The sequence below is a fragment of the Hylobates moloch genome, unplaced genomic scaffold (assembly GCF_009828535.3).
Source record: "Hylobates moloch isolate HMO894 unplaced genomic scaffold, HMol_V3 SCAFFOLD_8, whole genome shotgun sequence".
Taxonomy (NCBI): Eukaryota; Metazoa; Chordata; class Mammalia; order Primates; family Hylobatidae; genus Hylobates; species Hylobates moloch.
In genome coordinates, this window is record NW_026652283.1 from 57,141,228 (window position 1) to 57,159,307 (window position 18,080).

Genomic DNA, 18,080 nt, shown 5'->3' on the forward strand with positions numbered 1-18,080 from the left:
ATTATTATAGTTCAAGTTTTAGGGTACATGTGCACAATGTGCAAGTTTGTTACATATGTATACATGTGCCATGTTGGTGTGCTGCACCCATTAACTCATCATTTAACATTAGGTATGTATCCTAATGCTATCCCTCCCCACTCCCCCAACCCCACAACAGTCCCTGGAGTGTGATGTTCCCCTTCCTGTGTCCATGTGTTCTCATTGTTCAATTCCCACCTATGAGAGAACATGTGGTGTTTGGTTTTTTGTCCTTGCAATAGTTTGCTGAGAATGATGGTTTCCAGTTTCATCCATGTCCCTACAAAGGGCATGAACTCATCATTTTTATGGCTGCATAGTACTCCATGGTGTATATGTGCCACATTTTCTTAATCCAGTCTATCGTTGTTGGACATTTGGGTTGGTTCCAAGTCTTCGCTATTGTGAATACTGCCGCTATAAACATACATGTGCATGTGTCTTTATAGCAGCATGATTTATAATCCTTTGGGTATATACCCAGTAATGGGATGGCTGGTTCAATGGTATTTCTAGTTCTAGATCCCTGAGGAATCGCCACACTGACTTCCACAATGGTTGAACTAGTTTACAGTCCCACCAACAGTGTAAAAGTGTTCCTATTTCTCCACATCCTCTCCAGCACCTGTTGTTTCCTGACTTTTTAATGATGGCCATTCTAACTGGTGTGAGATGGTATCTCATTGCGGTTTTGATTTGCATGAAATGTTTTTAAAAGAGTGTTTCAGGCTGGATTTTAGGCTTTGTATAAGCTGTACTACTTCTGTTTACCCTTGCACACAGGGTGTCTCAGAGCCCCTTCTCCTTGACAAGGCCTCAATTCCCAATTTTGTCTCTTCTGTTACGAGACTCCTAAAATCACAGTTCAGCTTTTTAATCTCTTAGAAGTTATTTTCTAGTTTTCTTGCCCAGTGTCCCTGAGAATGTAAGTTCAGTAACTAACAAATATCTTACAAGAAAATCACAAGCAGAAAATCAGGCTTACTTTTTGTGATTCCCATTTCTCTAGGATCCTGGTCTCTCAAGTTTCAGTTGCCCTGAAAACCTGAACTCTAATTTTTGTCTTGAGACCAAAGCAAGCTCTAGGCTGCTGCTCTCTGCTCTGCCTCTATGTCTTCCACTGAGAATTTGGCAATTTCCCTGAAAGGAAAAAGACTAAGTTATACATAGGACTCACTTCAATGCATTTTTCTTCTTTCTGGGATTGGACTCCTCATGTCCTTGTTGCCTTAGCCAGTCTGATGCTTTCAAATAAATAATTTTTAAAGTATTTTATCCATTTTTATAGTTGAATGAGTCTTGCCAATGCCCGATTCTAATAAAGTTAGAAAACATTCAATGGTATGCCCCAGCCCAACAATTCTTATCAAGAAGTCATGATTTGTCTCCATAATGGCCAGGAAGATAATTTTTTAAGGTCTTTTAACCAAATAGATTCAGTTCCTATTGATAGACCTGGGCCTCATGGAAGCCACTGCTGGGTAAATCTTGCTGTCAGGACCTCCATAGACATACACCAGAAAGGTTATTCTTGGTGATTGGAGTGTGCACCAAGTTGGAGATATTTTCTTACAGTGTTATATGTCCCCTCTGCTACTGTTGCTTTTGATTAGCATAGCTCAAAACACCCATACTCACTATTAAATGAATTACAGGAATATGACTTTCTAGTCCACCCATTGCTACCAGGAAGGCTAGAATGAACCACACTAGCTTTCATCTGGAAAGCACAGAGGTGTCTCCAGTTTACCTGACCATCTTGGAAATGTATTATTGAAATCTACAGCCCCTTTCTGTTGGCTGTATCAAAAATCCTTCAGAACTGTTCCTGAAACCAATAGCCATGAAGTGCAGCCTATGACTTACAAATTTGTTTTCTGACAGGCCCAACAAAATGTCTCATCCCACCCTGAAACCTCTCGTTCCCTAGTTTTTCACTTGTAGTAATTGTAGATAAATCTGAATGCCTTCTTTGGTTTATACTGGATCCCTGAAAATATCAGATCCTTACTTAAGGAACTTGACAATATGTTATCAACACACGCAGTGCACTTGCCTTCGTAGCCTCAGGCCACTACTAACATCACAAATTTCTGATTTCTCATGTACTGAGAACTAAAAATACAGTTTAGTGATTAAAGGATTGCAGGGCTCTAAAACTGAATCAGGTACTATAGAGCCAATGAAACCCAGCTATGCATGCTAGCAAAGCATTTAATTTGGATCCTTGCATGTTTAATTTGTTATACATATATGTGTATATATACATTTGCATATAGCCTCCATTTTCTGGTATATATAACCCTTTTGGATCTCAATCTGATTCACTCTGTGGATTTTCATCACTGTTTCACACTTAAACAGCATTGAACAGCAACCTTTTCTTTCTTTCTTTTTTTTTTTTGGTCTATCGCTAACACATTGCTCATCTTCCTTCTTCCCCAATCTACAACACTGGTTATCTTTTGAATACTTGTTCATATTTTCTATGATTGTCAATTCAATATGTTCTAGACTTCACTATGACCAGGTGTTTGACATATACAGCATTATGTTCTATTTCTTTAATTTATTCCTCTCTGCTTCTTATTTGATTACTAGGAAGACCAACTTTGCAGTACCTTTTAAAAATAATTTATAAAATTCTTTCCAGTCTGTCTAACCATTCTTTTTCCAACACAAAATATTACTTTCAATTTTGGTAACTCATTTTAAAATAAATTTTTATAGAATGCTATCTAGGACTTTTTGGAAATGTATACTAATTATGTTCATTAATTGCTCTTTATCCATATGTTTATAAAACGGATGTAATCACTCTTCTTGCTTGGTCAGTAAGATTTCCCTTTATAATAATAAGACATTGTAAAAAGGATTGTCTTTCTTAAGTGTTCAGTAGTTGCACTTTGTGTTAAGGTATCCACTCTTTTCCCCGGTGAGCAGGCAAGCCCCACCTTTTGCATTTCCTGGGATTTTCTCAGGAGTCCACACCATACAAGAAGCCCATCAGTCTTTTGGAACAGTGATCACTGTAAAGCAGGTTTCACAGTCCAGCCACCCTCTTGATATTTTGATAGTTCCCCACCTGGGGCTCTGCAAGACTTAAAATGATCTTATTCTATGCCAGCAATTTATTTGCATTTAAATTATAGATTCAGTCTAGAACATCCTGAGCATTTGCCACTGTTTGCTCTAATACCTCTTACTTGTCTATACTGAAACATTTTGACAGGCTCTACCAAGAGCCGTTCTCAGTGCAAAGCAGTTAATTCACTGTGTAAATTCACTTTTTCTCTGTCTTTCTTTTTTCCCCAAACTTACTTTTGCAAGCTTCCTTCAGCCTTCTTTGTTTTTTTCCTACCATGTTTGGTCTTCATTTCACTTACCCAGGTGAGTGACAGCGTCCTTGTCCCAAGGCCATGTGGCAGCACCTGCAAGGTCTTCCCGCACTGAGCTGGCAAAGTAGATGTTGAGGAAGTGAGTACTGTTCAGCTGCAGGGCCTCCTTCAGCTCCTTCACACTCATGTATGCCCTAGAGAGCATGCAAGATGAGAAAATGTCACAGCAAAGAATTGGTACTTAGAGAATAGCAGAGCCAGACCTAATCAGATTCTAATGGCGCTCCCAGCCCAGCATTACCTTTCGGAGGGGCATGGGGCAGAGATCAGCCTGTCATGAAGACCAGAAGAAAAGGCACTAATAACATTTGGGATGCTTATTCCAATAAATAGTATAATGACTTTTTAAAACACTATAATGTTTGTATGGATACTCCATATTTGACATCATAATCAAATCCCCACCCTACACCCAGATTATTTCTTCAAGATAAACCTAATGATACCATGAATTCTTTGCCTTGAGAATTATTCTCAGGCCACAGTGAAGAAGGCCTTCCAACTCTCAGTTTCTTTTTCTTTCCATCACACTGCATGATCCTTGAATTCCAGTTCAATCTCTTTTCCAGTATATGCCTACTTCAAGCATTATTTTTAAAAGAAAAAAGGAAGTAGAGGATAGAAAACATAAAGTAAAAGAGGAAAAAATGAGATGAGTTATAAGCAGGGAAGGACATAATAAAGCTACTGCAAGGCATAATAATTCTATAGACATCTCTCTTTCTAGTCCCTTAATCTATGGAAACTCTACCCTACTCCAATTACTTTATGATACCTAGTATGTTTATTGGTGACTTTGAAAGCACTAGGAAATATTATGTTTGCACTGATGCACAGAATTAAAGGTCTATTTAAAACATATGACTTGTGGCTTATAAAAAAGGAAGCAAACATTTGGTCTGTTTCTAAACTCATATATAGTCAAAGATCTTTAGCTTCTCAGCATCAGTGAAACTTAAAACTTTACCATAAGCAAACAGGGCCTTGCTATTCTCACTGAAATGCTTTTTAAGAAGGAACAACCAAACCAGAGCTCAATGGCCCCTTAGACTTACTAGATGCTCCCCACAGTGGTCATGGTCTGCCATTCCAGAGATAGGAATGTTCCTATCACAGCGTCAGGTGGGCAGACAGCCTGGCAACATAGGTTGGAAATTTCCTTTACTGATTATGCTTTGTTGATGCTATTCTAGTAGACAAGCTGCAGACACTGAAATATACCACCCCAGAAGCTCATGTTAGGACAGCATGACCCTTCCCCTATAGCTTGCTCTGCCTCTTGATTGTTGATGCCATCTATTTCATCCAAGTGTAGGATTTGCTGGCAAAAAGCACCTGAGAAAGGGCGATCCCAAAGATTGTTTATTTACTTTTTGGAACAGAACCAAAAACACGAATAAAAGGAAAGACAAAAAAAGATCTTGCTTTAGAACCAAAGATGCTTAGGAGAAAAGGGCTTTTAAAATACTATCTTTTACTGACTTATAATATCTTGGAAAACTAGCTCTCAGCTGCAAGAAATCATCCAAACTCCATGAGATGATATCATATGTGATCAGGGGGATAGTTCTCCTGCTGCTTTCCTGAAGACACAATGTTTTCTGAGTTGTTGCCTGGTTTTCCCAAGATATTAGTCATATTCTCTTTATTTTCTCCTTTATTATAAATAACTATAATTTCCTTTATTGACAAATTGATGGTTTGGGGGTGATGATGATATCAAGTGAGTCTTCAACATGGAGATATTTCAATAGGCCAGAAGAGAGAGAGGGGAAGAGAAAAGAGAATGAAAGAAATGAAAAGAAAAAGAAAGAGAAGAAAAGAAAAGAAAGGGGAAGAGAGAATCAGGGACTGAGCATGGGCTCAGCTCAGGGTACCAAGGAAGAAAAACCACACCCTTTCTCTGTTGCTATTCTTGGGTTCCAATTAAAATTGGGAGTTGATAACTTGACGGCTTTCTCTCTCTTCTCCTCAGGCACTTCTCCAACCTCCCTGCTCCTGGCATGGCTTACTTGGGCTATCTGTGTGTTACTGGCTTCTCTGCCTGCCATCTACCAGTCTTGGACACTATCCTCCCATCCTCCCTCAACCCACCAGTTCCACTAATTTATCTTGAGCACCCTCCAAGGGGCCTCCTCCTCCACCACCAACCTCATTAGCTGGTTCTCCTCATCTCCCTTTTCTTCCTTGCCCAATCCTCTCTCCAGCCATAAATTACCCTTCCAGATGACAGTATTTATGTCATGCTGGTGGCAAACTGGGTATGGTTACTCAGACTCCTGTATTTCCCGGAGATACAGATATATGTCGTCAAGTATAAGGGAGAGAATACATTTTAAAAAGCCAGAAAGAGCCATTAATTGAATTGATAGAAGAAACCCTTATTTTGCTGGAAACAAAGACCACTATCCAGATTTTCTCTAAACCAATGAGACTAAACACGTAGAGGTCACTGTGTCTGCTTTACATGCAGAAGGCTCTGTCTATTGCAACACAGGTAACCATTTCAAAAGTTAATCGGAGCTAATGAAGATATATGTCTTAGCCTCTCAACCAATATGACCACAATCTGGTTCATGGGCTTAGGATAAGGAAAATAAAGTGGATATTATTTTCAAATTTAGAGTTTAGCACCTTGCTTCAGTAATGATTAAGAGATAGACTTGCCATTCAAATTAGCTTAATATTTAAGGGAAGGTAGAATGCCATACATAAACGCAGTGAAACGCAAAAGGGGCATGCATTGACCAGAACTTTGTATTAAAAGGGGATGAACTGAATTAATCTGCTTAATTTCTGCCAGGATCTACCTTTCCTCATGCTCTCTACACTCTAGATAAGGATACTCACCTACATGTATCCCTGAAGGACTCAGAGTGACCAAAGTTATATCTTGGTTTTTATAAAAATTGCCTTAGAAACAGGCTGTCCTTGGGGCTGACATATCAAGCTGTTCTGCCGCATTGCTCAAGCTTGCTAGTTCTGACATGCCCCGTGGAGAGTGCACATCTGCTTTACCATTCTATGACCATCACCTACTAGTTTGGGATTAGCCATTGCCGGGTTTCCAGTCTGCCATGTTTCATTGCCTCCCCGCCTTAGTGCATTCTCTCTGGCTTCTGCCATGCCCCTGACAGCTGGCTCTCCAGCCACATCCCAGTATCTAAATGTACACGCAAACTTCAACTACTGCTTAGTTCACAACTAAACAAAGTAAAAGTGTAGGAAAAGTGAGTCTTTGTGCTGTAGTTTATTAGTTAAATAGCCTTATTGTAGTTTGATAGAAATTATTCAAGAAGGAAGCCAGAAATAAGAAAAAGATCCTGAGCTGTCTGCTATCTGAAGGAAGTTGAATCAGTATCAAAAATTGGCATGTAGAAAACAAGACATAAAGGATGGATGTGCACCTTGAGACTGGAACCCACAGCCCCACTTCCCACAGCAAGAGCAAACCCACTCCAGAGTAGGAGCCTGACTGCACTGCCTCTTCCTTCAAGGGAATATCACCTTTGACCTGATCCCTCTCCTCATTCACTGGGCCCACACCTTGGGACTTGTGGGCCCCCGGAAGCACCAACTAGCATTCTCCAAGTTGCTCAGTGCAACTTCAAACACATAGTTTTCTCTGCTCCTGTAAAATTCCTTTTGCTCTTAGGTGCATGGAACTCTACTCATTCCCATATACTCCCCACTTCCTTTCATTTTTCTGTTTTCTGGTTACTCTGTAAAGAGCTCCAGCCCCCTGATTCCTGGGCTCTCCCCTTACTCCACCTCCTATGATCACCTGAGGAATTTCAACATTTGTGTGAAACATCCACTGAAAACACAGTCTTATTCTTTTTTTTTTTTTTTTTTTTTTTTGAGACTGAGTTTTGCTCTTGTTGCCCAAGCTGGAGTTCAGTGGCATGATCTCAGCTCACCACAACCTCCGCCTCCCTGGTTCAAGTGATTCTCCTGCCTCAGCCTTCCTGAGTAGCTGGGATTACAGGCGTGTGCCACCATGCCCAGCTAATTTTGTATTTTTAGTAGAGACGGGGTTTCTCCATGTTGGTCAGGCTCGTCTTGAACTCCCGACCTCAGATGATCCGCCTGCCTCGGCCTCCCAAAGTGCTGGGATTACAGGCGTGGGCCACGGCACCCGGCCAACACAGTCTTATTCTTGACTTCCCTATTTCTAATGATCTTCACTCACTTCCCTTTGCCCATCCATTCTCATTGTCGCCCTTATTCAGATTTATTTGTTTCTTTTTCATTTCCCATCTCATGAAGATTTTCAGTTCCACTTGTCTGTACTTTTAATTCTTTATGGCCTTCTCCTCTCCAGGGGTAATTTGAAATTTTCAATATCCTTCTTTTGCTCCTCTCACCTCAATTTGCTATTTTCATGACTCTTAGTAGATGTTCATACCTCCTTCTTTGATGATAAAATTAAGCCCATTTATCATGAACTCTATCACTGAGTCACTGGGTCTCTCTCTCTCTCTCTCTCACACACACACACACACACACACAATTTACTTCCTTGCCTATTTGTATTCCCTTTCCCCGATCCCACAAGATGAGGTTTTCTGAGAAAATCCTAGCTAACACCCTCTCCTTTTTCTTCTTCCTTTCCAATTCAAACTTCTTAAAGGAATAATTTTTCATCTCCCATTCACTTTTTTTCCATGTACCTCCTAATCCCATTATAATCTGGCTTTCATCTGTACCACTTTATCAAAATTGCTTTCATTAAAGTTGTCATTGACTGCTTAAGTTTCTCTGCCCAGAAAATTAAAAAAAAATCATTCTCCTATTGGAACCTCTTGTTGCATTTTTATATTATTAGTTATTTCTCCCTCCTAAAACTCTCTACTTCCTTTGCTTTTATTGCAATGCTCTTTCCTGGGTCTCCTCCTGCTTTAAAGACCAATGATTCTCAGTCTCCATTGTGAGTTCCTCTTTTCCGTTCTAATTTTTAAAAGTTATTTCCAGGGTTCTGTTTGTGGTCCATTCTTTTCTCACTCTCCATGCTCACCATTGGTAACCCTTCTATTCTTAAACTTCAAAGCACCGTCACTATACAAATAACTCCCCAACATAAATGTAACTAGTCCTTCCTCTCCTCTAAGATTAGATTCTTATTCCTTTCCTAGCAATTCAATATTTCTACCTGGTTTGTGCACAGAAACCTTGAAGTCAGAGTGTCAATGTAATTGGTGATTCTATTTGAGTACAAAAGAAAGTCAGACAAAGTGAATTTCAATGCATCTGAAATAATGTTCCAGCTGGTGAATCTGTTGACTTGTTTTTCCACGAGTAGATTTGCAAGAGGGGTTGAGTTTTGGTTAAATACAGAGAAAGTATATGCCTGTGTCCATGGAAAGATTTAAAAATCAAGGACAAGAGAAGGAACACATTGGCATTTTGTCCTCTACCTAATCTTACAAACTGGATTTTGAGCTTTTTAGGAAGAAACTAAACTTCATAAAAAAATTTGTAAATCCAGGATAGACAAGCAGTTCTGCTTTAATTCCTAATAACAAAACAAAGTACTGATGAGGATAATGGCTGCTTTCTCCATTTCTGGCAAGAATTAAGGGACTTCAGCACCATTCTGGCCCTTGAGGGTTTTATAGCCTTAGATTGCATCAGGCACCAACTCTCTAAGGCCAGCTTTTCCCCAGAGAAATAGGGCAGAGCATCATCTGGAAATGCTGAGTGCCCACAGACAAGGTAAATACCATTGCCAGTGTTCAATGGTAAATAGCAGGAGAGCCACGGAACTGGTGGGCATGAATTGTAAAGGCACACCCTTCTGGAGACTCCAAAAAGGTACATTGTATGAGGATAAGATTTTATAGTTACACACTGAGCTAATGTAATTTGATTGTTAACGGTAGTAAGAGCTCATTCATGCCCACAGCATTATGTGGACTGTGGATATTCAGTTTATCTCTAAGACAATGCTCACAATCTTCCCCACACCCATTTCTCCTCCCTGGTCCCTCTTTGAATTGGTGCCACTTCTAATACTCTTTCTACGACACAAGTAGAAAACGCAGAATTCCTCACTCATTCCTTGCTCTCCTTCACTCCACCCCCTCAGTACAATCAACCAACTGCTGATGACCCCAGAAAGAAGAGACATAGTGGTGAATATTGTTTCCCTTGTGAAGGCCACAGAAGAGACCAGACATTGTCATCACCAGAACATCATCAACCAGGAATATATTTGTTTCTTCAAATTCAAATATGGAAAACCTGACGAGACATTATACACAAAACATTAACTCATGTTTGCTAATTCATGTGGAAATGAATATTACTAGAAGCAAAATGGAATTTTCTCTAGAAATATTTGTGTTGTAAAAACTTGAGTTGAAATAAAAGAAACAATCAGAGATTGAAAAGACTTAGTCTAGTGTCATAATATTTTAAGGTAGTCAGAATAATGCCCTCAAGGATGTCCGTGTCCTAGTCCCTGGAAGCTGGGAATATGTCATCTTACATGGCAAAAAAGGACTGTTAGATTTGACTAAAAGTACAGGCTTTGAGATGAGGAGATTATTCTGGATTATCCCAGTGGACGCAATCTAATCATACAAGTCCTTAAAAGCAAAGAACTTTTCCTATGTGTCATCAGAGAAAGAGATGTAGTGACGGAAACAGGATCAGTGACAGCTACAATGCAGGCTTTGAAGAAGGAGGAAGGGGCTCAAAGCCAAGGAATTCAGGCAGCCTTCAGAAACTGGACAAAGCAAAGCAATAGATCATCCTCTAGAACTTCCACAAAGGCATGCAGCCTTGTTGACATCCTGATCTTAGCCTAGTGAGATTTATGTTAAACTTCTGACCTACAGAAGTACAATACATTCATGTTATCTTAAGTCACTATGCTTGCAATAACTTATTACAGCAAGAATCAAAAACTAATACATCTCTTTTCACTTCAGAGTAATACCATTGGAAAATAAAAGAGCATACAGAGAGTGAACATCTGGCTTTAAAAGATGGTATCAAATAAAAAGATTTGTTTTAGAAAACCCTGAGGCCAGAAATACGGACTCAAGAGGAGGAAAAGAGTGTATTCCACCACTCCAGTTTTTGGCAATATTTTACCCACCATATCAAGAAAGCCATATAGTAAAATTTATTTAGAAGGGTAGGATAAAAATAGATAACTCGTCATGTACAGATACTTGGAAAGACAAAATATAAAGCACACAAAAGAAAAGTGTAGTGGAAGAGGTCCCCAGGAGAACTGGAGAGAAAATGGTCAAAAGGGAGCCAGTGTGTCAGGAGCACAGGCTCTCAGGCCAGAAGAACTTAGTTTCTAGGCTCACCTCCTCCACTCAATGGCTATGTGGCATTGGCAAGGCACCTACCATCAATGTATCTCAGCTTCCTCAACTGTAAGATGGGAATAATGAAAGTAACTATATGAAAATATAGTAAATAATATATAACTATATAGTTATGGTAACTGATGAAAATAACTACATGAAACCCACCTCATACAGTTATTGGCAGGTAAAACATGGATAACATCTTCATAAATGTGACACTTTATAGTGTCACACATAAACATTCAATAAATTTTATTATGAATAACAATACCTATGGCTTCAAATATCTACTTAGCCAGAAACAAAGTTCAGAAGTCATAATGTAGGAAAGCAAGTGTTATCTTTCAGATATGGCAGGGAGCTAATCATAGCTTATGTCTAAGGAACAGGTATACTTTGCTTAAAAGGAGCAAGGGAATGGAGGCAATCCCACAATGCAGAAAGGAAAAAAACACACTTACATTCAAGCCCTAAAGTCAATCCATGATGGGAACTTTTTGATAACAATAAAATAGAAATGAAACTCTCCTGTGCACAAACTACAGTTGGCCTGGTAAGACAAAGGGTAGAGTGGAACTTCCATTAGTGCTTTTGGAACCTCCCAAAGGTAAGTTCCAAAATGGACACAGAAGACGGATACAGTGATTAGCCCCAACTTCAAGTGAGATGATCCCTGACTGAAGGCTGCTTCTGCTAATAGCAACAGCACCTCCAATAAATACTTGTCTTGACTCAAAAATTTCAAGAAACAACAAAGAGATATAATAGTTTGATTTTAATTCTCACTAATAAGAAATAACTAGTTGGTGACGTTGAGTGAATAAATTTCCTTATTGAAATAAACCTCTATATTTTTAGTATTTGCAAAAGCCCAGGCTGATAACACTAGAATTTCAAGCTTTGGTAAATTAGATTTCCAAAAAGGAAACGATTTCATGCCTAGGACTCTCAAGAGGAAAATGGCCTTTTAGAGGTGGAAGGATAGAAAATTTAAAAATCAATTTAATCCTAGATTGTCCCAATAAAACAGAAAGAAGATATAAGGCATCAAAAAGAACCAGATATTAAAAGAGAACTCTCTGGGAACCTAAAATTTTAAGAGAACACGTATAGATTTTAGAAGGAGGAATAGCATAAAATGGTTAAAAAATAGAGTAAAAAAAAGGTTTGAACCAACATAAACATGAAAAAATGTAAAGAATGATAAATTTTAAAATGTATTTATTTCAGAGCATTGAGAAAAATAGAATATGATGATACAGAAGGGAAAAGAAAAACAACCTGAACTCTTAGAAATCTGCCTTGCTACCAAGATGAATAATTATTAAAGTGGAAATCCGCTCAATAATTTATTTACCTGGCACCATTTATTTACTACTACTAATAATAGTGATCACAATTAATTCAGTCCTGGCTGTATGCCAGATGCTTTGTATATATTTTCTCATGTAAATCTCATAACAACTTTATGAGGTTAGCATAATTACTTCATTTTACAGATAAGAAACCAAGGCTTTCAGAGGTAAAGTGTCTTCCCCCAGATCACATAGATTGTTAAGTTTTGGAGGAAACGTTTAAACCTGAATTCCTCTAATTCCCAAGCATGCATTCTTCCTTCTAGCCTTAAATTGGTTTCCCTTATTATCTGCAAGCCACTGTGCTAGACCCTGGCAATGAAAATATACAGAAGACACCGCTCTTGTTTTCAAGGAGCTCAGTCAATGAGCAAGACAATCATATGAACAAATAATTAAAATATAATGTGACAGCCACCATTATAGAAGTGTGTACAAAATTACATGCAAGAACAAAGGACAGAGTGAAAAATATGCTTAGATAATCAAACATTAATAAGGCACTGTGGAAGTTTGTGGTAGATATTGTGCATTAGTCTGCACATAATTATTCCACCTTCCTTCTGGTCCATCTTACTGTTCTGGAGGAGAGAGAAGATAAATTTTACATTTCTCCAGCTCCTTTGCACCCAGGGATTTGGATGAGATTTACAGTCTACCGTCAGCTGTGTTCTTCATGTTTGAGTTAAAAGGTGACTGTGAGACAACCGCCTTCGTTCTCACTGCCTTCACTTACTCTGTCTGCAATGGCTGGGCAATAGTGTTCCGGCATCCAGCCATGAGCAATGTGGGTCTTCGGATACAAGCTATGGGGCAAACCCTCTTTGCTGGTGTGGATCCGGTAGGCACAGCATGACTTAAGGATGGCATCAGTGGTTTCTTGATCTCCAGACAGCTGCTGGGCAGCATGTCCCTGAAACTGGCAGTTCCAACGGAAGCTTCAGAATTCCCACCTCCCTTTCTGTGGCAGGCATAGCAGCTCCACTTGCAGACCAGTCCCATAATCTTATTCTGAGAGATAGTTCTAGATGTTCAACCTCAATTCTACTACTCTAGCCCTTACAAAGATTTTGGAGGCAACTCAATTCCTGTATTTAATCCCCTTTTGGTTAAAATAGCTACAGTGGTTTCTGTTTTTTGCAACTATGTCTTGACTGATTCAGAGACATTATTCCAACTGTGTTTTCAATATTTGGTTTTCATTCTCACGGTAGAAAGGTCAGGAAAGATACATTTAAGCAAAAGAATAATGCGACAAAGAGAAATTGCAAGTGCTAGCTGACTGAAGAAATAGTGCGAGAACTGTTTTTGAATGAATTAGTCTCCAGAATCATAGCAGTTATTCATAAGACCTCAAAAAGACCTGTTTTGGTGTTTATGTAACAAATAATTCCAATCTTTGCGGATAATAGAGTGGTGCAAGGAGGCTAAAGACTGAAAGATGTTTCAACTCCTGATACAGGAAACAGGAGAGATTTGGAAACTATAAATTAGCGAGCTCAATGTCAATTCCCAGAAATATTTTCAATGCATTATTAAATAAACAAATTTTTACTACTTAGAGAAGAAAGAAGTAATTACTGGAACTATCATGGGCTCACCAGGAAAAAAGAATCATGCAAAACTTATCACATTTTATTGTTGTTGTTTTGATTATTTTGTTGAATTTTCTAGAGCAAGACACTGTTTTGGAGAGTGTGTCCCTGATTCAACAGGACGTTGGATAGATCTCTCATGAGATCTTTATAAGGAAGGTGGAAAATGTGTATAATTACAGATTTATAACAACTCACACTAAATCCTTGGACTTCCCCCAAAAAGTTTTTATATCCCTAGCCCAGATCTCTGTATTTGCCCCTATTTCATTCAGTAATTTAATCAATGTCTTGCAAGAATTCAGACGATGTAAGTTTGTCAAATTTGCAAACGACATGACTTAAATTGGCCTCAAAAAAGTTATAATTATGAGAGTAAACTCAGAAGGTAAAATCTAAAAGTTTCTGACGTAAAATCTACACTTAAGCACACACACACACACAAACAATTACTAAAATACAGCATTAGAAACTCTCGGTTTAACACCAATCAATGGGAGCAGAATGCCTATAGATTTCAGTTGCCAACAGTGTTCCACGGCTCTCCTGGGGGAAAATGTATAGACTCTTAGGCTGCAATCCTAGGCACAAACACTATGTACTGCCATGAATGGATCTGTCCTGGATCAGTGCTGTCCTTCTTTAAGGACATTACAACTTTGGAAGACATGCCTAGAAGAGGTAGACTAAAAAGGAGGAAAATCTGGCAACTATGCCATGTGAAGAATAGTAGAAGAAATGGTGCATATTTAGTCTAGATGACAGGGGTGGGGGCAGCCTTAAAATTGTTTAAATATTTGAAATTTGATTTCATGTAAAAGCCTCACTCTGTGCAGCTCCAGAGGAAAAAATTGGGGCCAATGAGCAAAATTATACACAGCCATATATTGCCTCAGTATATAGAGAGCCTTAACAAATTATAGTTGTTAAGAAATGACATCCCTAACACTAGAAATATTTAAGCAGCAGCTGATGGGTTATTTGGCAGATACATTAAAGAGATAAGTTCTTATATTAAGCAGAATACTAAATTGAACGATCCTTCAAATTCTAAATTGTCACAATCTTGAAGATTAAACACATTCTCATTATTTCAATGATTATCTTAATACAAATGATTTATGTATCTGTATATGCTTTTTTAAATTTTCTTATACTTTTTGAATGCACCTACCGGGGTAGCTATTGTTATGAGTTAAATGTGTCCCCATAAGATGTTGGAGTCCTAACCCTGAATACCTGTGAAGGTTATCTTATTTGGAAATAGTGTCTTTGCAGATAATCAAGTTAAGATGAAGTCACTAGAGTGGGCCCTAATCTAATATGACTATGTCCTTCTAAAAGGAAATTTGGACACAGGGACAGATTCACATAGAGGGAAGATTATGTGGAGACACAGAATGAATATCAGCTGCAAGCCAAGGAATGCCTGAGACTACTAAAAGCTAGGAGAGGAGCCTGGGACAGAATCTCCCTCACGGCCCTCAGAAAGAACCAACCCTGTTAATCTTGGACTTCTAGCTCCAGAACTGTGAGACAATACACTTCTGTGGTTTAAGGCCCCCAGTTTGTGGGGCTTTGTTACAGCGGCCCAAAGAAACTAATATAGCCCTCATGACCTCAATCAACAGATCTTATATCTCATTGATATAATCCTCCTACACAACCCATATCTCCATTCTTAGTTTTCTTTTTTATTCATGCTATAAAAATTCTGCTAGTTGCTTAGTTTAAACTATAGCTAGACACCTATGCATCCAAATATTTACTAAATTCTATAGAATTTCCTTCCCCAAAGTCTAATATATAATATATCTGCATTTTTCCTGTCCCACTGCCACTATCTGGAACAGATTCTTTATTTTTGATGTTCTATAATCTCCTCTTATTTTCCCACCTCTAATATCACATCCATTCTAGTCCACCCCGTACAACATCAAAACTGGTGTTCTTCTGTTTACTCTTGACACCCCGTGACCTATATAATAAAGAACTTAGATTTTCTTTTAGTTTCCTTTGCCCAGGTATGGCCAGCACCACTATGGCATTGATTGAATTAGTGGATTTACTCATTAACACCAAGTGTGGTTTTGCTTTTTTATCTACCTCCCTGCTTTGCTGATGCTATCTTCCTTCTATATCTTTAATTATCAAAATTCTAACTGACATCCAAGGCCTCTTTTCTATAACACCTCTTCCATGAAGCCTTCACTGATCACCCCAGCCTAAAATAAGCCCCTATATCTGAATCCCTATGTCATTTAGTCTAATCTAAATACACAACATAACAATAATATTTAAGCCTAGTTTGGCAATATTTGCGAACAATAAAGATCTTACTTCTAGATATTTAAAAACATATTTATATGAGTTTCAATTCTGCATCAACCACAATAGTATAATATCAAAAATATATAGTATCTGGAATAGATTCTTTATTTCTGATGTTCTATAATGTATTCTTAGTTTTCTGCCTCTAATATCACATCCACTCTAGTTCAACCTGTACAACATCAAAACTAGTGTTCCTGTGTTTACTCTTGATACCCTTTATTACACAATAAAGAACTTAGATTTCCTTTCAGTTTCCTTCCTCCAGGTGTGGCCAGCACCACTGTGGCATTGATTGAATTAGTGGATTTCACATGTATATACATATGTACCTATGTATATAATAGAGAGCATTCCTTATTTCATTAGCTGGACAAAGATCCCAGAAGGCAAGTATCATTCCTTTCTCAGCATGATAGCAACTTAGCACATCATCTTACATATTATCAAGTGCTTATTCAATAGTAGTTGATTATATTAATGCTGGAGATGGACTCTAAATGGAAAACAAGGCAGATAATCCCTCATTGTTTCCCTCTCCTAGGTTCACTGATATTATCCTGCTGTAGAATCCCCTATTAGGATGTTAGCCATGCAATGCCTTATTTACCCCCATAGCTTTAGCTATTATATATATGTTAATATTTTCTAAATTTATATGATATTCAGATCTACATAACCACACAGATAACTGTGTAATAAGTATCTCTAATTTGATTATCACACAGGCCTCAAATTCCCACCCAAACTTGTTGTTCTTTCTGTTTCACACCACCTGAGCTGTCCAATTACTCAATTTAAAAACTGAGAAATTATTTTGGACTCTTCCTCTTCCTCACTACGCCACATTCAATTGTCAATTTCTGTTGGTTCTATTTATAAATATCTCTTAAATCCAACCACAGCCTTCTAGTAAGCTTCTCTGTTCCGTGTTTTGCACCCCTTGAATACAAACTCCATGCTTTCTCAAGACTGACCTTTCAAAAAGGGCAGATCTAATCATGGTCCTTCTCTGCTTTAAGGAACTCTAAATGTCTTACTATGGTTTACAAGACCTTTCAGGATCTGGCTGCTGGTAACCTCTCTAGCATCAATCTTTCTACTTCCTTCTAACTCTCATGAATGTTTCCCTCTCTCTTATCCGGGCCACTGGGCTTTTGGACCAATAGCTTCTGCCTTCCCTGCCATGCCTATCTCCAGGATAACTTCTTTTCATCTGACAGATTTTGGTATAGACGTCAATTCTGGGAAGGCTTTCCTAATACCCTAAATCCTGGTCTGGTGCTTTTGTCCACAAGCTTTTGTGACACCTTTTACTTTCACTGCCAGAGCGCCTGGCAGAGTGCTGCTTCTTGAGGACTCCCCAATTAAGCCACAGACTGTGGGAGTAGGAATGCTGTCTGGGCTTGTTCAGTATTGTGCCCTGAGTGTTCGGCACAGGGTCTGAGATTTAGTAGTTGCTCAGTAATTCCTCTCTGAATTAATGAGTATGTCCCCCTCACCTCTCAAGTCAAAGTGTAAAGAATTTTCAATGACCAGTGTTCTTATAAGACCAGTTTACTTTCTCTATTTCAAGAAAACAGAAAGTCTAGAGTTCAGTTTAGTGCATGTATGCTGTCAAAAATAACTGACTTCTGGTGTGTGTGGGTGTGTGTGTGTGTGTGTGTGTGTGAAAGAGAGAGAGAGAGGGAGATTACAGAAAGAATGTTTTGCTTGAAAACAGGATTTGAAGAAAATCTTTAAAATGTTCTAAAGCAATTGAGGAAAGAGGTTTAAGAGAAGAGAGAAGAAACACAAAAGAATGACTAAAATACTGGATGACTTCACGAGTTTTTACCATTAGCTGAGACACATCATGTCCGCTCCAGTTACCAACAATAACTACTCTTCCCGGGAAAAGCTTCCTATTTTTAAACCTAGTGTAATGCCTGTGGAATTACATTGCCCATTCCTACCCAGGCCCCGAGAGCTTATCATCATAGAGTGTTTTTGCCAAGAATCTGCACTCCCCTTAGTCACCATACAAAGAGTTGTCAAAGACAGAGTGGGGAG

General features: G+C 38.6%; 1 protein-coding gene across 1 annotated transcript in view; it reads right to left on the minus strand.

The window, feature by feature from the left end:
• The window catches only part of PAPPA2 (pappalysin 2), a 298,454-nt gene that overhangs the window by 182,597 nt on the left and 97,777 nt on the right, over positions 1 to 18,080 (minus strand). Inside the window, exon 3 of the mRNA XM_032160910.2 lies at positions 3,408 to 3,553. Coding sequence (XP_032016801.1) covers positions 3,408 to 3,553 — 146 coding nt within the window. The remainder of the gene's footprint in view (positions 1 to 3,407; positions 3,554 to 18,080) is intronic.